The sequence below is a fragment of the Lepidochelys olivacea genome (genome assembly GCF_965140295.1).
Source record: "Lepidochelys olivacea isolate rLepOli2 genome assembly, chromosome: 7".
NCBI classification, from domain to species: domain Eukaryota; kingdom Metazoa; phylum Chordata; order Testudines; family Cheloniidae; genus Lepidochelys; species Lepidochelys olivacea.
Window position 1 is genome coordinate 52,270,635 of NC_140417.1, and position 25,744 is coordinate 52,296,378.

Genomic DNA, 25,744 nt, shown 5'->3' on the forward strand with positions numbered 1-25,744 from the left:
CAAGTCATGCAGGGTGCCAAGATGTTACACTCTGTTGTAGGGGTGGGCAAACTTTTTGGCCTGAGGGCCACATCGGGGTTCCAAAACTATATGGAGGGCGGGGTAGGGAAGGCTGTGCCTCCCGAAACAGCCTAGCCCTGCCCCCTCCCAGTTCCTGCCCCTGGACTGCCCCCCTCAGAACCCTGACCCATCCAACCCCCCCTGCTCCTTGTCCACTGACTGCCCCCTCCTCGGATCCCCACCCCCTAACTGCCCCCCTGAGACCCCACCCCCATCCAACCCCCTTGCTTCCTGTCCCCTGACTGCCCTGACCCCTATTCACACCCCCGCCCCTTGACAGGCCCCCTGGGACTCCCACGCCTATTGAACCGCCCCCTGCTCCCTGTCCTCTGACTGTCCCCGGGACTCCATGCCCCTTATTCAACCTCCCTGCTCCCCGCCCCCTTACCATGCCATTCAGAGCAGCAGGCCTGGCAGCTGTGCTGCCTGGCTGGAGCCCGCCACGCTGCCCATCAGGAGCTTGCAGCCCCGCCACCCAGAGTACTAGCGGCACGGCGAGCTGAGGCTGTGGGGGAGGGGGGACAGAGGAGGAGGGGCCGGGGGCTAACCTCCCCAGCTGGGAGCTCACGGGCTGGGCAGAATTGTCCTGTGGGCCATAGTTTGCCCTATTGGGATGTTGCTCTATTGGGAGGATGGGCAGAGCTGAGATGGGGTATTGTTTTGCTGGAAGGCGTTAATGAGTGCCATCAGCTTGTTGTTTGATAAACAATTGCAGAGGTGCTTGAGGCTATGTCTGTGCTAAAATACTAGCAGGGGCTTTATGTGTCTCTGTCCCCCCCTTTTCCCCCAAATTAATAAGCATTGATGAGTTGGAATTGATTGGATGTGTATTTAAAAGTGATTGCCTCATAGACAGGTTTCAGAGGAGTCACAGAGACCCTCTTGGGACTGTCGCCTGATGTGCTGAAACTACCTCTGAGCCCATCTTCCCTGCCAGCTTGGGACTTCAGAACCCTGTTTTGTTGAGCCAGACACACAAGCCTGCTGCAACACAGACTGAACAATGCCCCCAAAGCTGCAGACTTAACTGAAAACAGCTTAGCAGGTCACCTCTCTCCAGCACCCAGCTCCTAATGGGATTCAAACCCCAAATAAATCCGTTTTACTCTGTATAAAGCTTATACAGAGTAAACTCATAAATTGTCCGCCCTCTATAACACTGATAGAGAGAGATGCACAGCTGTTTGCCTCACAGACAGAGAGACAGAGACATGCCATCAAGTTGAGTTCAAGGCCTTCCAAGCTCAGCCAATAATTTGTTAATTGTGACAGTGGCTTTAAAGAAAATGTTGGTATTAAACCAGATGCTTTAGGTCATGAACAGACCACCAGCTGGGGCCAGTAAGAAATTTCTCCTTATGCGCCTAAGTGTTTTATATCTTCCTCCTAAATGTCTGCTATTGATCACTGTCGGAGACAGCAGCGGAGTGGATAGACCACTCGTCTGACCCTCAAAGGTAATGCCTCTCTTCACAGAATATCTTGAGGTATGGCTAATTTTGAGTTAGTGAATTCTCTTAAGGAACCCCACTCCTTATTGCATCTGTTTATCCTACAATAATAAGCCTTGCTTTCCAGAAACAAAAAAGTCTCGGATCTCTTGCAAGGAGAAGACCTCTGCCGAAGATGGAGCGGTGGAGAATGATAGCATCTTTGTACAGCTCATCAAAACAGCGGGAATTACTCTGAATTCTGGGGAGAGGCAGAATGACATAGGTATGGATTTAGCATTCTGTGCTGTATTTAGCTGTGGATGTATATATCTATCCAAAAAGCAACATTAAAAGGAGTTTAGGGTGACAGAATAAAACACTCAACTCAGGAAGCACCAAAGTTAAAGTCAACCTCATGTGCGCTGTTGAATTACATGATTTCTGCCTTATTCAATACGCAAGATGGACAATGCGCATTGAATGAGGCAGCTGATAAACCTTTATTTTTAATCTCCATTGTTCAGTGAGTAAATCCTTACTTCCCTTATTTGCTGCATACTGATCAACACATTACACACATGCTTCCACTCTTCTGACGTATACATGCATGTGCCGTGCTGGGAGAATGCTGGAAGATTGTAAGGATGGAATGAGATAAGGCTCTGTGAGTTGCTCTAACGTTTTCTCTTATTTCCTTATTAACCCATTACAGAAAATGGGCAAAGTAAGGATTTTATTTTTAAATATTACAAGGTTTAGCTGAAAAGGCAGGAGTACTAGAGTGAGAGAGCTTCAAATGGAAATCACCATTCCCCTTCCTCTCCCAGCTCAAGCACAGCGGTCAGCAGTTCTGAGGAAGTGGTTGCATTATTTTGAATTAGCCACTTTGCTGTTTTTTGGACTTAGCAGTACCAAGCTTCATTGCCACATGGGGATCCCAAGTCAAGTTTCTCATTCAGTACTTTGTATCTGGAGCATTGCAGGCTTAACATCCTCATGATGCATGTTTTAATAGTCCCACAGTGACTCCCTTTTACTGGCTACTGGATGAACTGAAGTGGTTCTGGCAGAGACTTGCTGCTTCTCTTTAGAGTGGCTGAAACACTAGAAATGCAGGGTGTGCTTGTGGGGACAGAGCAGTCTGATGTTGCTGGCGGGTTGCTGTCATATCTTGTAGGGGTAAATGGTCTTTCTTTAGTAGTATAGGAGTTAGGGATTTGAGCTGGAGGAGAAAGAGCTTAATCATGCTGTATTCATTAGGACACGAGGAAAACCATGGGATTGTTGCGGTTCAAATACAAGACAGCACAAAGCTTTAAGCAAGCAAACAGGCTGGTCTGCCAACGGACTGGTCCTGTCAGCTTTCCACCCTCTCCTTTATTCTTTCTCTCCCCCTGCGCATTACAGATAAAAGGAATACACTGGCTTTATTTAACATTCTTATTTACCAATTTCTATCTACCGCATTCCTTGCTCTCGGGCCTTGAGCCCAGTCCTGGGAGGCTTCCCACGGTTCATGTCATCTGGGCGAGATTCCAAGGTTCATGCCCTTGAGAGGAGCTGTGTGTGCACTGCTCCTACACAACACTCCGGATGTGCCCTGAACGTTGCCAAGTGCATGAACCTTCATAAATCCTACAATGGGATCCCTTTCCTGCTGCTTGGTTCCCCAGTTTGTGTTCTTGAATGGGCTGGCAGGGTCTCCCTACTAGGAGTGAGCTATACAGCTGACTGTGCAAGATTGGAGAGACTGCACATTGGTTATTCTTTAAATTTCATCAGATCCGCTTCAATTTTGCCATGATGGAGGGAATGTGAGTAATAGTATCTTTCAGGTTTTTGTTAACTGGGCACTCTAGATGAAGTGAACTTGTAAACTCCGGTGGGTAGCTGCTTTGTAATCTGCAAAGCAACTTGTATTTGTTGCTGAAATACTGTGAAGTTTCCATGACTAAAATGTATGACTAACATGTATGTTGCATGACTAAAATGATTTACTCCTGACTTTCTCCATAGCCGTGGATCAAGCAACCTTCCAGAAGAAACTCTGCCAGATCTTGAGGAAGCATCCTTTCTACCCACATGTATGTAGCTAACACCACAAATTTCAGGAGACGTCAGTGTTTAAAGTCTGTGTGCTACTTGGCTGTGTGGCCGCTCCCTGTGCTAATAGGCTATTAACATAGGCTAATTGCTGCTGCACACCCAAAATTGGCAGTGCAGAATGTGTCAGGTAAAAGAGGTATGCAAATGTAGCCAATTCCAGAAGTGTCCCAATGGCCCCCCCCTCTTCTGCCACCTTCCTGAGAAGAATATTGCTGCTTGTTCTTGGGCCCATTCTTTCCAGATGCCTGTCTGTCTCCCTCTCACCAATCCCCCAAACTGTATTCAACTCTTTCCCACATCTCTTTGGCTCCCTTTACCCTTCCTGCTCTGGCTCTGTCTTTTTTGAGCTATCATGTCAGACTCACCAGCCACTAATAGGCTGATTGGAGGCAAATCTGCACTTGAACCTGTCAAACCTCATCCAGTTTATATGCTGCTAAAGTGGCCTTGTACAATTCTGGGACAAAGCATTGCACATCTGTCTCCATGGCCATGACCCCTATTCTGCCCATGTTGGCCCCCTCCTCAGGCATGCACTGCTAGAAAATGTGACTTGGGAGAGAACTGAAATCCAAAGGATGCAAGAGACAAAGACACATGCAAAGGGGAGGGGGGCAAACTTAACTTTTGAATGGAAAATTGTCAGTTCACTGTTCGGTAAGTAATTGGCCTGGTAGCTGCCAGCAATGGAATGGCCACTCTTTGTTTAAATGTGTTCATATTGCTAGGGTTTTCTCTTCCCCTCCTCTCTTCCCTTGTCCCCATCTCAAACAGCCAGATCAAATATGAAACTTCTGAAGCTACTTGTTTCAATATTACAACTATTTTTGGACATTGTTGTTTGCTGTATTGGACACCATGCTCCCAGCTGCACTGGGAGAAGTCACAGCTGGGACTCAGCCCTTTGAGTCACAAGCAGATGAGGGGAGTTTGAAGCTGTCACCCTAGAGTGCGTTTGTAGAGGAACCAGCATCTCATTTGCAGGCTGTTTAGATTAGAGTAAAGTAGAACCTCAGTTTTACCAGAACCAATCTCACAAATGACCAGTTATATGAGCCCTTTTTCCAGATAGAAAAATATCATATAATGAAAGTAATGCTGAGGAAGAACAGGCAACATCTCTTCATATTCTAAGGCCTCTAGTGCTTTTGAAAGAGCTTTTCAGCAGCTTAAAGGGCAAGCAGAAAGTGATGCAGTGTATCATACTGCACCAGACATACATCAATTTTGAGATGTTCAGTTTTAACAACTTTTTGATTTTATGAACTCCTCAATTCCCAATTAGTTTGTAACATAGGGTTTATGCTGTATCTCTAAGATGTCCATTGTGTTGCTTCCCCTCTAGTTTATCTCTGCCTGCAGCCTCCTGTCCAGCTGGGTGCTCCTTGGCTATCTTAGCACAGAGCTCCTCTTCCCCCTCATCCTTTGCACAAATAGCCCATCCTAAAGGAAAGTGGGTGATCAGGGTTCCTACTTTTCCCTTTTTCTCTGCAGGTTGTGCAGGAGTTTGTCAGTGGCTTGGAGACTCACATTAAGGACAGAGACCAGTTCAGGAACTGCCTTCTGCCTTGTGCTCCAGTGCGGGGCGAGGTTACGAGGTCAGAGAAAATGCATTTCTTTCTCCCTGCCTGTAGGAGTTAGTCTCTGCTTGAACAATGCAAAATTGGTTGTGGGGAGAAGGATTTATTCTGTTAAGCCAACCGTACTTTCATAGATAGAAGGGTTTATTCTGTTAAGCCAGCCATTCTGTTAAGCCAGCCCAGGACCAGCTCTAGGCACCAGCAAAGCAAGCACGTGCTTGGGGCGGCACAATTCCAGGGGTCGGCGTTCCGGCCACTCTTTTTTTTTTTTTGCTTGGGCACTTGCGCTCTCGGTGCTTGGGGCGGCAGATTTTTTGCTTGGGGTGGCAAAAAACCTAGAGCCGGCCCTGAGCCATCCGTACTTTCATAGATTCTTTAGCTATGTCTACATTACAAGGTAGGAGTTTGATTCCCCTGCTCGTGTGTGTAGACTCATGCTAGCTCTTATCGAGCTAGCATGTAGTGTAGTGTAGCCTGGTAGCAAGGGTAGTGGCAGTAGAGGCACAGCTTAGCCATGCCAAGTATGTATCCACCAGTTCCAGGTAGGTTTGTACTCAGCATGACTAAGCCATGCCTCTGCTACCACTGCCCCTGCTACCACTGCTGTACTGCTATTTATACTTCCACTAGCTGGATGAGAGCTAGCACAAGTAAGGAAACACACTCCTAGCACTTAATATAGACAGCCAGAGATTCTAAGGCCAAACGAGACCACTGTGATCATCTAATCCTGTATAACCCAGGCCAGAGACCTGCCCCAAAATAGCTCCTAGAGCAGATATTTTAGAAGAACATCCAACCTTGATTTAAAAATTGCTAGGGATGGAGAATCCACCAGGACCCTTGGTAAATTGTTCTAATGGTTAATTATTAGCACTGTTAAAAAATTATATTTTATTTCCAGTCTGAAATTATCTAGCTTCAACTTCCAGCCATTGGATTTTGTAATACATTTTCTCTGCTAGATTGAAGAGCCTGTTATCATATATTTGTTCCCCATGTAGGTACTTATAGATTGAGATCACGTCACCCCTTAACCTTCCCTTTGTTAAGCTAAATAGATTGAGCTTCTTGAGTCTACCACTATAAGGCACATTTTCTAATTCTTTAATCATTCTTATGGCTTTTTTCTGACTCTTTTCCAATTTATGAATTTATGCTCAATGACAGGATCTATCCCTCAGGCAAAGGAATGGTTAGACAGGGGCATGGCGCTTAAATAACAGTACGTTAAAGGTGCGGAGTCATTGGGCGTACTAGTTGTCTAGGTGTGACTTGGGCCACAAGCAATTACTTTTGGAGGTGGTACAGTACCTGTTCCTCCCTGATTATACTCTAGGAACTGTGGTAAGAGCAGACACTGGGGAGTTAGCAGTTGCGGTAACACTGGGGACAGCAAGATTCAGAGTCTGACAAAAAATCCACAAGATTTGGCAGAGATCGTCTGCTTAAATAGTGTCTCCAGAAGATCTAGGAAAACCCCAAAGGTTCAGCTTTCCCGGCCAAGGCTCCTTCCAGAGCTTGAGCTGGAAATGAGCAAGGCTGATTTATAATTTAAATGAACTATTGTCTGTGCCTCTAAAATTTCCCCTGGCTATTCCCAAGAACAACTTGGCCTAGTCGAGAGAGACTTCTTTGTGGTACCACTAGCTCAGAAATCCCTCTCTCAAGTTTCCAGCGTCCATAGAATCATAGAATATCAGGGTTGGAAGGGACCTCAGGAGGTCATCTAGTCCAACCCCCTGCTCAAAGCAGGACCAATCCCCAATTAAATCATCCAGCCAGGGCTTTGTCAAGCCTGACCTAAAAACTTCTAAGGAAGGAGATTCCACCACCTCCCTAGGCAATGCATTCCAGTGTTTCACCACCCTCCTAGTGAAAACGTTTTTCCTAATATCCAACCTAAACCTCCCCCACTGCAACTTGAGACCATTACTCCTTGTCCTGTCCTCTTCCACCACTGAGAATAGTCTAGAACCATCCTCTCTGGAACTACCTCTCAGGTAGTTGAAAGCAGCTATCAAATCCCCCCTCATTCTTCTCTTCCGCAGACTAAACAATCCCAGTTCCCTCAGCCTCTCCTCATAACTCATGTGTTCCAGTCCCCTAATCGTTTTTGTTGCCCTTCGCTGGACTCTCTCCAATTTATCCACATCCTTTTCTAGAGTGGGGCCCAAAACTGGACACAGTACTCCAGATGAGGCCTCACCAATGTCGAATAGAGGGGGACGATCACGTCCCTCGATCTGCTGGCTATGCCCCTACTTATACATCCCAAAATACCATTGGCCTTCTTGGCAACAAGGGCACACTGCTGACTCATATCCAGCTTCTCGTCCACTGTCACCCCTAGGTCCTTTTCCGCAGAACTGCTGCCTAGCCATTCGGTCCCTAGTCTGTAGCTGTGCATTGGGTTCTTCCTTCCTAAGTGCAGGACCCTGCACTTATCCTTATTGAACCTCATCAGATTCCTTTTGGCCCAATCCTCCAATTTGTCTAGGTCCCTCTGTATCCTATCCCTCCCCTCCAGCGTATCTACCACTCCTCCCAGTTTAGTATCATCCGCAAATTTGCTGAGAGTGCAATCCACACCATCCTCCAGATCATTTATGAAGATATTGAACAAAACCGGCCCCAGGACCGACCCCTGGGGCACTCCACTTGACACCGGCTGCCAGCTAGACATGGAGCCATTGATCACTACCCGTTGAGCCCAACAATCTAGCCAACTTTCTACCCACCTTATAGTGCATTCATCCAGCCCATACTTCTTTAACTTGCTGACAAGAATACTGTGGGAGACCGTGTCAAAAGCTTTGCTAAAGTCAAGATACAATACATGCACTGCTTTCCCTTCATCCACAGAACCAGTAATCTCATCATAGAAGGTGATTAGATTAGTCAGGCATGACCTTCCCTTGGTGAATCCATGCTGACTGTTCCTGATCACTTTCCTCTCATGTAAGTGCTTCAGGATTGATTCTTTGAGGACCTGCTCCATGATTTTTCCGGGGACTGAAGTGAGGCTGACTGACCTGTAGTTCCCAGGATCCTCCTTCTTCTCTTTTTTAAAGATTGGCACTACATTAGCCTTTTTCCAGTCATCCTGGACTTCCCCCGTTCGCCATGAGTTTTCAAAGATAATGGCCAATGGCTCTGCAATCACAGCCGCCAGTTCCTTTAGCACTCTCGGGTGCAACTCGTCCGGCCCCATGGACTTGTGCACGTCCAGCTTTTCCTGTCCAGTGCAAGACAGGTTTTGGTCTCTCTGAGGCACCTTTCCAGTAAGTTCTTTTGACTGGGATCAGGCAAAGAGTTCCCCTTGGAGCTTTGCAGTTGAATTTTCAGCTGTTGCTCCAACTCAGACTTTGCCCACAACTCTGCTAGGACTGAAGAAATATGTAGCCTGTATCATCTTCCTCTCCTGAAGATATCTAGTCAGTTTCTGAGTCCCCAGATTTGTTAGTAGAATTCAGTTCACCTCCCTTCTCATTCCCTCTAGTTTGTCCACTTGCTCCCACACAGACGTGCTAGTATGGTAGATCAGTGGAGGCTTTGGCAGAGTTGCTGGTGCCAGGGCATAGCATGATACTGCCAACAAAGCCAGTTCTTCCCATATAGAGGGTGACCTCAGTGCAAAGAGGACTCTCAGGGTACATCTACATTGTGATTAAAAAACCCATGGCATTGGGTCTCAGAGCCTCGGTCAGCTGATGCAGGTTCATGGGGCTCAGGCTGCGGGGCTAAAAATTGCAGTCTAGACACTTGGCCTTGGCCTGGAGCCTGGGCTCTGAGACCCTCCTCCCTCGCAGAGTCTAAATAACAATAGTTAAAAATAGTTAAGATTGAAAGAGTGTTAAACCTGACTGCATCTAGTGCCTAACCACAAATTTTTATAAACCTGTTTGTCATACACTTCTAAAAGGACCCTTTGCTTTAGAGGGTCTGGAAATGCAGAGTTATATTTGATATGCAGCTAGTTCCCCACTGCCATGTACAGCAAGATTCAGAGTTTGATAGAAAATCCACAAGCACCACTAGCACCTGACCAGTTTCCCTCTTTGACTGAGGGGTTGTTTTTGATAGGAAAAGGACACTGTTGTCATTTTAAGTAGATTTTTTTTTAATCTCTGCTGGACAAAAGCAGCGTGCTCACATCATGAATCTTCCTAACAATAAAATTTTTTTTGGGCAGAAATTTGGTTCATTCATACTGTGAAAGCCTTATTAAACTACTACTTGGAATTGAGACTTTACAGGTAAGGACATTTTAACATATTCTTCTTTTCAGTTGTGACTATGTATTTGGGGACATCTAATGCTTACGAAAGTAGAGGACTGTTAGAGCTGGTCACACTGCAGACACGTACTAATCTGCACAAATTCGCTGATGCTCCTCAGTCCAGACTAGCTCTCCTGCTTTTCCAGTCCTGACACAGCTCTACCGGTGTAAAGGGAAAGGTCCGAGAAGTGAGGGATGTAGATAGGGAAAGGAATCAGTCGAGGGTACAGGAAGGCAAGAGAAGAGGATTGATAGGGACATCAAGGATTGCCCCAACGTGCATGTTCCAGGCTTCAGCCTTTACTCTGTAATCTTGAGACCTGCTGAAAAGTTGCTGCTCCAGCCATGGGCCCTGTCATTCCATGCTGGGGAAGTGGGGCTGGAGAGAATCCATCTGGGCAACTGCATGGTAGGAACTTACGGTGTTTTGTTGGGAGGTTCAGCTCCCTTATTGGAGAAGCAGGGAAGGTTTCTGTAAAAAAATTATCTTCTCTCTATCAAGGTACTTGTATGGCCACCATTGTCACTGTGCCTCACAAACCTTCAAGGGATTGTCTTTGTGAGAGCTGTAAACGAGTTGCCCCTGACCAAAGCTTCTGGAACTCCTAGGAATATTATATGTACAATGCCCAAAAACAAGCCAGGTGCTTACAAATGTACCCCTCAATCTTTATTTAGTAATAACATGTACATTAAGAGCAAAGAATACCATACCCATGTAACATCTGTTAAATCCCTTAAGTACTTGGTTCTAGCAAAACGTGCCTCCAAGAACAGATCAATTGTGCCATCAAGGAACAGCCTTGAGTAAGGACTTATGTGGCACCAGACCACCCAAGGCGATACAATCCCCCCTGGAGCCTCCTAAGCTTCAGGAGTGTGCTCATGCTGTGCCACCCTTTGGGGCAGTTTGCTCCCTCCTCCACAGCTGGCCAGCTGTGCTGGCTGGTATGGAAGAGGGGCAGGACCATGTCCCTGTCTCTTTTCTGCTCCCTCTGCAGTAGCTAGTTCCCTGGAGGCACTAGGAGGAAGCAGTTGCTATGTTTGGGGAGCACAAGGACTATGATTATGCCTAGTCCTTGTGCAAGGAGTATTGGGTTGGAAGGCTCTGTGAGTCCTCCCCCACTACCTTGTGTACCCTTGCAAGAGCAAGCCAGTCTCATTTGCAGCATACTGCATGCTTATACTTTTCTGACTAGGTGGCAGTCATTGCCCTTCAGTTTCCTGAATTACTTTCCTGGCACATGTCCCGCAAAAGAAGCCATACAAATGAAGCACAGTGTATTGTAATAATACTTCAGGTTAACAGAGCCTTTCCTTGCAAGGCACTTTGTTAATCATATGTGCACTACAACAGTCTCTGAGGCAGAGAGCAGTAGCTGCCTCACTACAGGCTGCTGCACCAGTGAGCAGGGCTTATCAGGAGCCAGGAGGAAAAAAGTTTCTGGTTTTTCAATCCTCTTGTAATTCAAACACCTTAATGATTGTTGTTTTAAATAAATTTTGAAAATTTCCATTTCGGCAGAGGCCAAGTAGGGAAAATTGGAGCCACGAAGGGGAATGTTTTATATAGGAAGTGTGTGTGAAAGTAGGGAGTTAAAATAGAAACTTTTTTTAGTCTTACCTGTAGTGGTTGTTTCTGATGCCTTCAGCAGAGAGGTTATATAATGGAGTCTGGGGAAGGGAGTGTGGCTTCACATGCTTTTTTTTTTTTTTTTTTAGCTAATTTTAATTGCCACTCCTGAGTTATTTTTGCTTGATACTTTTAAACCTAGCAAGCAAGTGATCCTGCTTATATGTCTTTGTTCCTGTAGGTCAGAGGTGGATAGGCTTCACAGTCTCTGTGACTCTGGTCTAGGGGTGCACCTAACTACCAAGGTTTTCCAATTTGCAGGAATCTTCCTCTGGTTTGCATGCTGTGTGTGTTCTGTCTGTGCTCGTGAGAGGAGAATTCCAATGAGCAAAGTTTCTGGGTCATGCTTTTGGGTCCCTTGTACTCTGTGTGAATGCAGTGCCTAGGGCACTGGGCTCAGTGCTGAATGGGGCCTCTGAGCACTACCACAGTCTTAAAAAAAACAAACAAACCCCAGCAGCATAATACTGCCTTTCTCTTTTTCTGTTTTAGCCTGCTGTTATAACATTGTTATTGGAGAAGCTCCCTGAGTTCTTTTTTGACACGTGAGTGCCTTAATATCTTTTCTCTGACCTGAACTGAAACCTTGTCTGTTGAGCATGATCCCAGCTGTTTGCTTTTAATCAATGACTAAAGGTTAACCAAAATGACCCAATTTACATATATGGGAAAACACTGAATCTGAGGAAGGGAGAGTACAATGTACTATACAGTACTCAGAGCTCAAGATAATTGGGCAGCATATAGCAGAGGACAAGCCTAAAGATGGGGAATTCTCCCTGATGTGGTGTGCATTCACTGGCTGTTGGTGCTTACATTGGGTATATTGCACAGTACAATAGTAAAGGCAGAGGCAGTATGGGAGTGGAATTAAAAGGTGTCCCAGCAGAGTCCGGAGTACAACAATGACTTTTACATCTGAAAGAACTGAGATCCCTTTTAGTAATCCACTTCAAAAACTCCAAATTCCCCTGTACTGTGGGACTCAGGAACTCCACAGCAAAGACTCCCCACTCTTGCATAGCTCAGGAATATGCTGCTCAGCATGTAACTTCTTACAACAATGTGATTTTAATTTTCAGGTTTCCTTTTTTCTTATTTCACACTCCTGGAAAAACAAAAACAAAATTACAAACACTCCCCCGCTCCTTCCCCACCAACCACAACTAGAAAATTCCCCTTCAAAAATGTAATTAAACTTCTATTTAAAGTTGCTCTCATACAAGCTTCAAAACAAGGTGGAGAAAAAGTTTTTGAAAATATGGAAATGGTCAGTTAAATTAAAGTATATTAATATTCCATTAGCATTTATTAATGAAAATATTAAAAATATTATAAAATTGTCCTTATACATGTGTACAATATCCTTAACTCTGACCTGCAATATATACTTGCAAATTCTGTCAATGTTTACATGGGCTAAACATTGCTAGTCTGGATTCTGCTGTAGTGTGGGAAGAGCTTTAGAACTCTCTTCTCTAATCCAGTTTTGAAGCTATTTGTGACATTCGTGGATAGAGGAAGCCTGAAGCTAAGTCACACTGAGTGCTCATTTGCATGCCAGAATGCTTGTGGCTGAGGCTTGATCTTAGGTGACACACTGAAATCGGTTGGTTTCTGGATGCTTAGGAAGTGAGAACTGTGAATGGTTTGCCCTATTTTGTACTGACATCTGCAGTGGTTGTAAATGAAATTTTGCGGGTAGCTAATCCATGAGGGCCTGCTAATCTGCATAGTTTTGAAAAATACTTGGAAGAAATTCCTTTACCAACTGAGAGCTAGCAGTGAGAGGCTCTGCTGCAGTGGAAACTGGTCCAAAGCATCAAGTTTTGCATTTTGCACAGTTGCACTTTTCTCTCCCCTTGTCCATTATTTTCGTAAAAACATGATATTTCTCTTTCTAGCTGAATTTGCTTTGCATACTTGCATTCTGTCCATGGGCACCACATTATTACTAGTTTAATATTTAAAACAAAAAACAATTCCTCTATCTGAATGCTATTGTTTCAAAGTCTAGCACAATGGTGGGTAACCATGTATCAGGGCAATAATGAATCTGGAGAAAAATGGACAGCTATTCTACATTGTTTCCAGCTTTGGCTTCTCTAGCAGTCTTGCTTAACAGTGAGACTGGTGTTGGCTCTGCTGGTAGGATAACTTCAACTGACTTGTATTTCACTTGTTCTGACTTTTCAGTGTGGGCACCTTTGGAACCAATTTCCCCCGTCTTATTGTCAATCAGTTTAAATGGCTTGACAAAATACTTGACAGCAAGGTAAGTACTAATGGTGCAGTCAGCAATATGTTTTCTCCATTTGGTTCTTTGAGCATCCTCAGATGGGATGAGATAACTATTTTGCTTGTAGGTCATAACAAGCACCTACTGCAAAAGTATGGGAGGGGGTCAAGCAATCAAAACATGTTGAAAACCTATGGCTTTTTTTTTTAGTACTATATTTAATGGCCATTATGAATCTTAGGATTTGACCCAAAGATCTTAATATGTGGGCTGATAGAAATTTTGATGATAATGATTAAAGTGGAATAGCATGTGCCCCTCCCAAAGCAGAGGACCAAAGGAGAATCTAGGAAATAAAGAGGACTGGACAAGAAGTCTAGCCCACAAAGTTAGGTGTAGGGAAATGCTCTGTAAAGTATATTGGTTTCTTAGCTAAGCCTCTGTGAAGTTTCAGATGTACAATATATAAAGTTCCAATCTATTAAAGTTTGTTCTCCAGTACTAATTTATTGTATCCAAATGCTTGACAACTTGTTCTTGTAAAGCATAAATGCCATGATGCACTATCCCAGTATGAAGATGCGTTAACCCCACAGATATTGGGGGAATTTTTAATACCCTGCATGTATAAGTTGTGAAATGCAGAACAGCCCCATCTAATACAAATCATAAAAATTTGGATGGCTGAGAACACTAGATATAGAAGAGATGAGGATTTAAGTGAGGGTTAAAGTGATTTCAATGCATCTGCATCTATATTAGGTGTTTGCCCTGATTTAACCAGATTAAAGACAGTTTAGTTAAACCAGTGCAACTGTTCTAATGCAGGCCAAACCTTAATATGTACAGACTAAGGGTCTAATCCTGTAGTCCTTGTGAAAGTAGTCTCATTAAAGTCAGGGGTGAAATGCTGGCCCCATTGAAGTCAGTGGCAAAACTCCCTATGACTTCAATGAGGCCAGGATTTCACCCAAAGTAAGTAAGGGTACAGGCGCAGGCACCAAATTACTGGAGTTATTATTGTGAGTCAGTGAGGGTAAATAGTGGGGAAGGTATAAGTATGGAGCAACTGTGATCATACTAAGATATCTTTGACCATTAAATGTCTTGTAGTATTTCTTGAATGTAGGAGAAAATGTACAGTAGTGGATGTCAGGAAGGAACATGTCCTACTCCCTGCTATCCCCACAGCAAAGACAAGATCACCTGCTGGCAAGAGGCCCTTTAGATTTGCAGGCACAGTTGCCTGACACCTAAATATAAGGACTGTTTTTTATTTTCCTTATTTCGGACTGACAGACCATTCAGATTGTAGCCTGAGGACTTCGAATGTTAGCTGTGCATTTGAAACACCCAGTCAGAAGTCTGTACTGGAGTTAGCGCCTGACGTAACTCCCAATGAAATAAGTGACAGACCTCCCATTGACTTCAATGATAGTCAGGGGCATATTGGCTTGAGTCTCATTTAAAGAGCCTTGATCTAAGGCCTGGTCTGCTCTTAAAACTTGGGTTGATGTAGCCAAGGTGCTCAGGGGTGTGAAAATTCCATACTGACCTAACCCCCAGTGTAGACGCAATTAGCTTGATGGAAGAATGCTTCCATCAACCTAGGTAGCATCGCTTAGGAAGGTGGAGTTCTTGCAGCAACAGAAAAACCCCTTCCATCGCTGTGGCCTGTGTTTGCACTACAGGCTTACAGCAGCATAGCTGTGGTGCCATATCTATGCTGCCAAGTGCCTATAGTGTAGACCTAGCCTAAGTTGTTTTGAACTGAAGAACTTCATAATTGTTTAACTGCCTGGTCTTGTTACTGAAAAGAATGGATGTCAGTGAACCTGAAGAGCTAACTGGATTCGACAGTTCCATCAACACTTTTTGGAGAACTGCTGTTTAGATGGCTAAGAGGTAGATGAGGAGGAGGAGGAGACTGGTGAAGAATTAGAGATGGAGTCCATATAATTGTTCTAGCTTTCTGTGTTCTCTGCTTCCTTTTTCTGTGTTTTTTTTTTTTAAATCAGTCTGTCTCTGTTGATTACTCAGTACTCAACTACCATTACTAATAAATGAGAGCAACTGTCCCATAGTGGTTTGAATGAAAGAGGGTTGTTGTCAATTGTAAAGGCTTCGTTATTTTTATTTTCCAATCTCCTTTGCCCAGCAAAATAATTGGCGTTTTAACAGCAAAATATACAGTGCTTTAAAAATCACACTGTGTTTTAAATTGTCATTTGGCTTAGTGGAGAAGGCACTGGGCTGGGACTCAGGAGATCTAGGTTCTGTTCCCAGCTCTGCCATTGGCCTGCAGGATTATTATGGGCAAGTCACTGCACCTCCCTGGGCCTCCGTTTCCCCATCTGAAAAAAGGGGATTATGACCTCCTTTGTAAAGTGCTTTGAGATTGACTGACTGATGAAAAGTGCTAGGTATAATTATTATTTAAATGTGGTCAATCAAGAGGACAGTGATTATGGGTGCATCCACTACAAGTATAGAGAAATGACTTCATTAAGGACATTGTGTTTATAATGCCATCATTGCTTTGAAAATGTGCTGGGTTTTTGCTGGTGATTAGAAAGAAGGCCATGTTCCTTTTCTATTTGCTGTGGTGGTGGTGGTGGTGATGAAATTGTCATATGCCAGTGTTTCCCTCTTCTGCAGGATCTCATCATGAAATTAATGCAGATGGTTAGTGTTTCTCCGGTGCCAATCCAGCATGACATTATCACCAGCTTGCCAGAGATCCTGGAGGATTCCCAGCAAAGTGAATTTGCGAGAGAGGTTAGGTAAGGCTGACACTCATGCTGTCTCTTAATCCTCTGCACTGTGTGTGCTTTACTCCCAGCTGCTCAGTGCACCAGAGGTGAGATATGTCTTTATCAAATTGTGAATTCCACTTTGTTTTGTATCTTCCATTTTGTTGTAGGTGCTGAGCATATGTCTAATCTTGTCCGGGGGCAGGTTATTATGCTGTATCCAGACACTGCCTTGCTCAAGAAGGGTGTGACACAGATAGGGGGCATTCCCAGGTCCCAGCATACGTCTCTGCACAAACACCAATCCTCCCTCCTGTGGGGTCAGAGTTAACTCCCTAGATCAAGCACCATGGTCAACAATAAAACAACATTTTTTCTAACTCAGGCAAAGCCAGGAGTAGACCCAGGTCAGGCTCTCTGGCAGGAGTTACACAGACTCCCTTGCCCCGATACAGCACCCCCATTTCTGGCTAGGCACATGCCCAGACTCCCTGCCCCCCACCAATGCAAGCCCTACTTGGGTCAGTCCAACCTGTCTATGCACTCTGATGCTGGTGTGTGCTGTGAGCTCAAACTGCTGGGTCTTGCTGTGCTATCTCAGCAGTCCTGTTGTCTCCAGGTTGTGTATCTGTAAGAGTCCCCATTTTGCAAGCACCAGTGCAGTAGCTGCAAAAAGAAAAGTAGTAGTTGTGGCACCTTAGAGACTAAGCGAAGAGCGAGGGGAAGGAGGAGAAGGGAAGGAGATTGGGGAAGGGGTTCTACCGAGTCCCATAACTGTGACTGAGAAACAATCACAGAGCAATTTAGGGCCATCAGCTCTAATGTGTGTTAAATACTGAACCATCCACAGAGAACAATGGACTGTCTACATCAATGTCTAATTGTGGGGGAGGGAAGGGGCTGGAGTTTCTCAGCTTGAGCACACGGCAGAAGTGGTTAGAGACTATGGGTATGTCTCCACTAGAAATGTAAGTCGACCTGTATTAGATCAATTTACAGCCACTGTAGTAATTACAGTGTCCACACTGCCCTCCTTGGGTCAGTGGTGTGCATCCTCACCAGGAGCGCTTCCACTGACTTAGGGGCAGTAGACCCCTGTCTCTCAGCTCCACAGGCAGCTCCCTCCTGGGACCCTGGCTGCTCCACAGATTTCTGGACTCCCAGTGGGCTGTCTCTGTCTCCTCCCTCCCCCTAACCCCCATTCCCCACTGAGAGCGGAGAAAGTTGCCTGGGGCTTCCTGGCTCCCACATGGGAGCAGGTTCCATTCTTGCCCCAGCTCCCAGCCAGGAGAGGGGTCCAGCTGCCGCCAGCTCTCCAGGGGAGCTGGAGGCAGCTGGACTTTAGCTGCCTGGCTTTCTTGTCAATTTCATGGCAGGATGAAATTGACAAGACAACCAACAACCCATGTAAGTAAGGCAATGCAGTGTCTACACCAGGGGTCTCAAAGTCAATTTACCTTAGGGCCAGTGTCAGTCCTCAAATCTTCCCAGCGGGCCAATAATGTCACTCATGCCTCCCAGAACCTGCCCCTCCAAACTCCCCCCGCACCGGCCTAAGGCTCTGGGTGAGAGTTTACCCTCCTAGGTCTGGGGTAGAGGATTGGGGTGCAGGCTCTGGGAGGGAGTTTGGTTGCAGAAGGGGAGAGAGATTGGGCTCTAAGATGTAGTTTGGGTGGGGGAGGGAGTCTGGAGGTGCAGGCTCTGGGATGGAGTTTGGGTCCTGGGTGCAGGCTCTGGGCTGGGGCAGGGGGTGGGGGTGCAGGAGGAAGAGGGTGGAGTTGCAGGCTCTGGGAGGGAGTTTGGGGGCGGGAGGGGGTGTGTGGGAAAGGGGAGAGGGTGCAGGCTCTGGGGGGGGTTTACGGTGCTTACCTGGGGCTCCAAGGCCTGGGTGCCTCCGTGTGCTGCTGCCCCTGGGCACCACACCCACAGCTTCCCATTGGCTGCAGGGGCACTTCTGGTGGGGGCAGTGCGTGGAGGCACAGCCCTGCCCAAGGGCCGCAGGGAGGGGCTGGCAGCCACGTGGAGCAAGCGTGCAGGAAGCCGCTCAGCTCTGATGTGCTGCTGCTGGTGGGCGGGGCCCCGGGCCATTTTAAATCGCCCAGGGGACATGTGGGGGTGGGGGTAGAGTGGGAGGAAGGCCCAGGGACAGCAGGCGGGGCCAAGGGAGAGTCTCGGCCCCAGAATTGCTGGAGCCCCATGGTCCACATTGGGAAGGTTCTTGGGTTGCAGATGGCCCGCGGGCTGGGACTTTGAGACCTGGTCTACACAGACATTGTGTTGCTCTAACTACACCAACATAAACCTTATGCCTCTCATGGAGGTGAAGTTATTATGTCGGTGGAGTGGAGTACTTTTATTGGCGGGAGCAAGGCTGTAGTGTACACACTGACACAATGATGTAAACTGCCTCAGGTCGACCTAACTGTGTAGTGTAGACCAGCCCTATATTTAAGAGGGGTGGCTCTCTGCGAAGGTGGGCTGGCCACCGCAACATGTAAGCAGAATGGGCTGGAGAGAGAGAAGGCAGGAGGGGCTCTGCCTAGACTGAAACACTGGCAAGACTCTGGACTCACAAAAGGTGTGAGATCAGATTAAGGGGGGGGGGTGTTTTAGGACATTGTTTGTTTTTAAAGATCTACAACACTCTATTGCTTTCTAAGAGTAAAGGGACTGTAGTTAAAAACTTCCTTTGCTAAATCTTTCCTGCCATCTTCTTGAAGGGGTTGAATTAGAAGCCAGTGTGCCAGTAATCAGGTGGAATTTAGGGAGTGCATGTCAAAGCAATTGCAGGGCTTGGGAGATCTGAGGCATTGGTTTTGGGGACGAGTGTGGTTGGATTGTCATCCCATGATCTAAGGAAGGGCTCAGACAGGAGTTATGTGCCTGGGAGTGTGCTCTAGAGACTCAGCGCCAGAAACAGTGACTAGACTCTACCCCAGCCCAGGGGGCTTAGAAGCACACGCTGCTCATGAGTGGGTCTCTTACAGCAGACTGGTGACTGTCCAGAAGAGAGCACTGGGACAGGTTGTACCAACAGTGGTAGTTAATGTGTTAGCTAAAACATGTTAAACATACACTTTTTTTCCTAGTAAAAACATGGCCTTAGACTTAAGTTTTTGTGGGCAGTGACTGTTTTTTACTCCGTATAGTGCCTAGCACAGTGGATACCTGGGGCCTCTAGGTGCTACTGTAATAAAAATAATTCATAATAAAATTAAATATCATGTAATAATGTGTATGTACAAGGTGGCAGAATTAAATTTGCCCAGGCAACTTTTGACTGCTTGTCTGAGTAACCTTAACATTCTTTTAGTGCTGGGTGGTTTTTTGTATGTACTTTCATACATATTTTTAAAAAGAAACTGAAAAAACAGAAATTCCATCTCATGGATCCATACTGACCCCTGCTTGGGTCATCAGCAGATTTTGAACCAAATACCTTTTGCTCCACAGCACAGATTTTTACTACTTGAACAAAAGGAATAGATGGTAACGGCCTAATACTGTTAACACTTATGTTGACCAGCCACCAGTGGCAACACAACATGCACTTTGCAAGTTGCACAGTATCTTACATAATTGTCTACAAGACAGCAGAGTAATGTTGGGATCAACATTTGTGAAATCTTTTCCTGGCTTTGGAGGGCAGTGAGTTTACTTGTTACAGACAGCACTGTTAATGACCTTGTGTCATCACACAGTGAAATATGGGCAATAATACTTGCCTGCCTCTTACTGTGTTTATTGAGCAAGTCCTCACACCCCTGTAACAGGCTATGAAATTCAAATCATTATTAACACCAGTCAGTGGAAGGTGGCTCCCTGCTCAGTGCACTTCCCCCCACAAGCCAAACGGAAAGATGCTGTTGTTGTGCTTGTGTCCTGTCAGGGACCACGTCTACACTACGGGGCCTATGCACAGCTATGCATATCCTCACAGTGTAGAAACAGCCTGCACTGACAGAAGGGGCTTTTCTGTCTGTGTAGGAACACCACTTCCCCAAAGTGTTCTATCGACCTAGCAGCATTTACACTGCGGGTTAAGTCAACTCCTATTTTGTTTAGGAGTGTGGATTTTTCATACCCATGAGCGATATAGCTATGTCAGCTTAGATTTTAAGTGTTGGCCAGGCCTGGTGCTCTAACTCTGGGCCTATGATGTAGGAGGCTGGGCCTGAGAGCATGACTGGGGCATGTGGAAGGTCAGTGGGACCAGAGCATGCTCAGTAACATGGAATGTTCAGAAATTTTAAGAACAAAGCCTCTAACAAATCTCTACTGAGCGTGGGCAAATGGGTGATTTTTAGAGCTTTATAATTTGGCCAAATCTGAGTGGATTTTTATAGGGGTGATAAAAGGCATCTCAATGACCCCAGGACCAGTCCTTTCCAAATTTCAAGTCCTTGCTCCATCTGAAAACTGAGGCTTATACTGGAAAGTGCTAGGCATTGCTTCCAGTCCTGCCCAAAATAACAATGAGAAATAGTAAACTTTATTCCTCTTCATGTCCACTTCAATTATAGTGATCCCAAATTCACTGTGTTCAGACAGAAGCAATCTTTTCCAGAGTAACCATTTACTATAGTGCCTCTGGCATATATTTGTCATTGTTGCAGAGATTCTGGAGTGAGTGGAGAAACTGCTGACATTTTATAATTGCATAATTCCACTTTATAAAAAACTCTTATTTATTTGTCTGCAATCTTTTTCTTGTGCATCAGCCAGCTGTTAAAACGGGACACTCGCCTAACTGTTCCGATCCTGGATGCCCTTTCCAATTTGGATCTTGACGCAGGACTTTTGGCTGAGGTAAGAGATTCTCTACTAAACAGAAGCGTAAATATTAGAGCTGCTCTGATCATTCCTAGTGTTGTGTTAAAACCCAGCTCCTTTGAGTCTTTCTGTGCCAGCCAAAATGGGAAAGGTGGCAGGAATGTCATTTGAATCTCTAAGCCTATTACATAAAATTGTTCTTGAGAGAAAGCAGTGAATTGAGGATGACTTGTATGAGATTTTCTGGTTATAATGCAGTGGTGTGATCTCAGAGGATGTGCCATCCTAACCCCCTCAGTTAGCAACTGTTTAAGCCCTGAAACATAAGGGCTTATTTCCCTTATTGTTTTTACCCTGTCTATTGTAAATGGATATTCTCATTAGGCATGTAAATTTCTAATCCTTTGAATCCTATTAAACTCTTGGCCTCAGTGATAATAGTGTGATGGAGAATTGTTATTTTTTAAAAAAATATTCTATCTTAAATTTGTTGCCCTTCAATTTCATTGACTGTCCCCTTGATCTTGTATTATGAGAAATGGTAAATAGGAGCACACAACTTACCATCTTCAGACCCATTCATTATTTTGTGTCGCTCTACAATGTCCCTTCTGAACTAAACACTGCCAGCCTTTTCAGGCTGTTTTCATATGGAAGTCGCTTCAGCTTCTGATAATTTCTTTTGCCCATCTCCAAAACCCTTGTTATCTCTGCTTTTTAGTTTTTGATGTGTGGTGACCAGAATAGAATCCAGTATTCTAGGTGAGAGCATCCCATTGATTTATATAACATTCCATATTCTTCTCCAGCCCCTTCCTTTGCATCCAAAGATCAAGTTTGTTTTATTGACCATCACTGACATTGATCAGCAGTTTTCACTGAGCTGTTTACAAGAATTCTCAGGTGTCTTTTTTTGAGTGGCTCTAGTCAATTTAGAATCCAGAAACATATGAATATTCAGAATATCCCTTCCAATGTGTATTACTTTGCACTTGTCAGCACTGAATATCATTGGCAATCATGACAGGTTTCAGAGTAGCAGCCGTGTTAGTCTGTATCCGCAAAAAGAACAGCAGTACTTGTGGCACCTTAGAGACTAACAAATTTATTAGCGCATAAGCTTTTGTGGGCTACAGCCCACTTCATTGGATTTGGCAATTCATCGAATTGGCAATCATGTTGCCCATTCCCTTAGCTTGCCATGGTGGTGTTGCCCTACTCCCTGCAAAATTCCTCGCTATCTTTTCCAGCCTTGCCTATTCTAAATAATTTTTTTATAGATTCCAAGGCCAGAGGGACTATAGTGATCATCAAATCTGACCTCCTGTATAACACAGGCCAGAGAACTCCAAAATATTTCCTAGAGTAGATCTTTTAGAAAATCATCCAATTTTGATTTAAAAATTGTGAGTGATGGTAAATCCTCCCCAACCATTGGGAATGATTTTTCATCATCTGCAAATGTTGCTACCTCATGGCTCACCACTTTTTTCTGGGGATCTTTATTAAATATATTAAATAACTCCAGTCTCGGTTCAGAACCACTGGTCACCTTTCCCCATTATGGAAATTCCACTGTACATCTCAAGGTAAAAAGAGAGAAAGGTCTGTGTCATTGGGTGTATAGAACCCATGCTGGCCTGGTAACCAAGAAATTAAAGCAAGAACTGCCAATCAGCACTGATCCTCATAGCCGCTGCGGGAGAAAAAGAGCTGAGAAGCAGAGGGGTGGGGTGGCTGTCAGAGGAGCAAGCAGGTCAGAGAAAGAGGGTCCTGCCAACAAGCTGGCGAGAAGCCTCCCCAGAGTGACAACAGCTCAAAGAATGGACGACCAGCGCCATGGGCCGCAGAAGCCTATGGAGCCAATGGAAGTAGGAAGGAGCTCAGAGTATTGTAGGAAAATTGTTAAGGACTGATTCTGCCTGCCTGAGTTAAGGGTCCTGGAATCTAGTGGACTCTGGGTGTGCCTGAGTTCCCCTACCAACCCCTTAACAGAGACTTAAAAGCCAAAGGGGGTTCCAGGCCCCTTGAGGAAAGGACCAGATAACCCCTGCCAACCATAAGTGGAAGCCCATACACCCCAGTGGGACAGAAATTAATGTCCTTGCATCCAGAAGGACTATAAAGACCCAGACAAGAAGGGCAGACTGACTGCCCTGTCGATCTGACAAGACTGCGTAACGCCCTGTCTAACCAAAGGGTGGCACTAATGCACTGGGGCACCAGCTCAGGGTCTGTAAACAGGCTTGTGGGCTGCCTTTCAGAAATGCTGCTGCACATGGAGGCAAAGGAGCCAGAGAGGACAGTTTATATCTATATTGATGACCTCTGCTGCTTGTCTGACTTTGGCTGTTTAAAGGGACCCCACTGTGGATCATGATTTCTTGGAAAGTGGCTTGGAGGAAGAGCTTTGAAATGGGAAAGAGCAGCCATTCTTCCTGTATATTAGCTGAGGGAGATTCAGTGACTCGGCACTGGGCTTAGTTTCTGTGTTTTTGTTTTGTCTTTTATTAATACTGAATGCTGCTGAAGAAGACACAAGTTCTGCAACCCCCTCTCAGAGTGAATTCCTGCTAATATAGCATCAGTCATGACTGCTGACTGGCAGTCATTATTATGAGGTATTACCTCATTGTCAAGGCAACACCTGCAAGATAACTGTACAGCAGAGTGGAAATGTAGAATGGAGGTGAGATACAAAGGCTTCTCCCAGCCGGAGCCTATGTACGTGCTGAAATGGTACAATTCTCATGTTCAGGTTGCTTCTGAGCACAATGCTGGTTGTTTGTTTGAGTGTATTAAAGATTATTTTATTATTTACATGGCCCCAAAGGGGTGCTAGTGGTCTATAATAAACTTTACATTTCCCTGGCACCCCAGTCTAAACAGATGACACAATATTGCTCTTCCCTTTAGGTGCGGCAGTCTGCTATGATCATTGTGCCTGCTGTAAAATTGGAAGATTTGCCTGTAGTAATCAAATTCATTCTACATAACATCAAAGCTGTGGATGCAGTAGAGGTACAGTATTTACTCTGTCACAGAGAGGAGACGTACAAATGAGTATTCTTCAGGAACACAAGAATGGCCATGCTGGTATAAACCTGTGGGCAACGTAGTCCAGTGTCCAGCTTGGCAGAGATCAGTGCCTGATTCTTCAGGAGAAGCTGAAATACTCTAATAATACTCCATACTGCTAAGTACTAAACCCCATAAGGAATTTATTCCTGACCCCCGTTGTTGATTCACTTATGCCCTGAAGTGTGAGGATTGAGAGCCCCTCCTGTGCTCTGGGTATTTTTCAAGCCCCTTTGTTATCATTTGTTTTTTAAAATATGTTTTGCAGAAAGTGACAGGAATTTTCTTTAAAGGGCCTTTCCACAAAATTCATGTGTAGTGGACTTACCATCCTGCGCCCCTCTTTCTGTCTCTTTTGCAGCAGGCCCTTTAAATTTCCCTGGTCCAGCTTCAGCTAGGCTGGCTGCAAAAGTCTTTCAAAATAAAATTACCTCAAACACAAAACCTTGATGGCAACCCTACCAGTGCTGTTCAGGAGGGTTGTTTCCCATCCCTCTTCCACAGCCTTGGAAAGGGACTGTGGGTCACCCCTTTCCCTCCTGGGGCTGATGGTCCCTGGCAAACAGTTCCTCTCTATTTTTCCGTTTCACAGTGAGAACAGGGAACTTTTTGTGCTATCTCCCCCTCTTCCCCCCACCCTCCCACCCCCAATGGTTTTTGTCTCGATTGGTTAGATGATTGATTGGGAGGGGAGCCTTGACCCACCCTACACTGCAAGGCTATTGGCTCTGGGCCCTTAAAGAAACAGTCATCTCTTCTCCCTAAAGCCATTTCCCCCATGTCTACCCCTGCTGTCCCCAGGATCATCATTTGGTTGAGACTGTTTGGAACGGGGTAACCTGAGCCCAATTCCTCTTTTCCTCAGAGGACCAGTGTGAGGGGTTGTCACTCCTGGGGTGCAGTCTGGGAGCCGCTGGAACTGCTGTGCTCCCTAACAATTCAGCTGGGATGGCCTCTCTCACACTGCTCTGCTGGTGACTCAGCCAGCCTCTCCAGGCCCTGTTACACCCAACATGACATCAGGTGGCACCACACACCCAACAGAGTTACCTTAGTGCTTTACATAAGCCACTCATGGACAAACAGAGGGCAACAGCCAACTTCCCAGCTCCCAGAATTATACTGTCTTGCTCTGCATAGGATCTGTACCATGCAAGCTTATTAATTAATTCGCTCCCCCCTCAATGTGGGAAAGATATCCAACAGCCTTTGTTTACCAAGCAGAGATTTTCCCATATACTTCACTCAAAATGCATTGGTTAAGATAAATCATAAAACAAATTTATTAACTACAGAAAGATAGATTTTAGCAAACAGATCAAAGCAGATTACCTAGCAAATAAAAAAAAATGCAAGCTAAGCCTAATATACTAGATAGATGGGGTTTGAATTAGCAATTTCTCACCCTGACTGATGATACAAGCAGGCTTGCAGATTCTTAAGGCACAAGCTGCATCTGCCTTGCAGCTTGGGTTCTCCTCCCCTATTCCAAATCCTTTGTTTTCCAGAAAGAAAAGGAGTACTAGTGGCACCTTAGAGACTAACCAATTTATTTGAGCATAAGCTTTTGTGAGCTACAGCTCACTTCATCGGATGCATTCAGTGGAAAATACAGTGGGGAGATTTTATATGCACAGAGAACATGAAACAATGGGTGTTACCATACACACTGTAACAGGAGTAATCAGGTAAGGTGAGCCATTACCAGCAGGAGAGCTGGGGGGGGAGCCTTTTGTAGTGATAACCAAGGTGGGCCATTTCCAGCAGTTAACAGGAACGTCCGAGGAGCAGTCGGGGGGGAATAAGC

At 45.3% G+C, this 25,744-nt stretch overlaps 1 protein-coding gene across 5 annotated transcripts in view; it reads left to right on the plus strand.

Moving 5' to 3' along the window:
• The window catches only part of FANCD2 (FA complementation group D2), a 183,552-nt gene that overhangs the window by 7,251 nt on the left and 150,557 nt on the right, over window positions 1-25,744 (plus strand). For all 5 annotated transcript variants that reach the window (XM_084633083.1, XM_084633084.1, XM_084633080.1 and 2 more), the window contains exons 3-11: window positions 1,639-1,776; window positions 3,510-3,577; window positions 5,094-5,197; window positions 9,375-9,438; window positions 11,587-11,639; window positions 13,291-13,369; window positions 15,992-16,116; window positions 20,808-20,895; window positions 23,776-23,880. In XM_084633083.1, coding sequence (XP_084489209.1) covers window positions 1,639-1,776; window positions 3,510-3,577; window positions 5,094-5,197; window positions 9,375-9,438; window positions 11,587-11,639; window positions 13,291-13,369; window positions 15,992-16,116; window positions 20,808-20,895; window positions 23,776-23,880 — 824 coding nt within the window. The remainder of the gene's footprint in view (window positions 1-1,638; window positions 1,777-3,509; window positions 3,578-5,093; window positions 5,198-9,374; window positions 9,439-11,586; window positions 11,640-13,290; window positions 13,370-15,991; window positions 16,117-20,807; window positions 20,896-23,775; window positions 23,881-25,744) is intronic.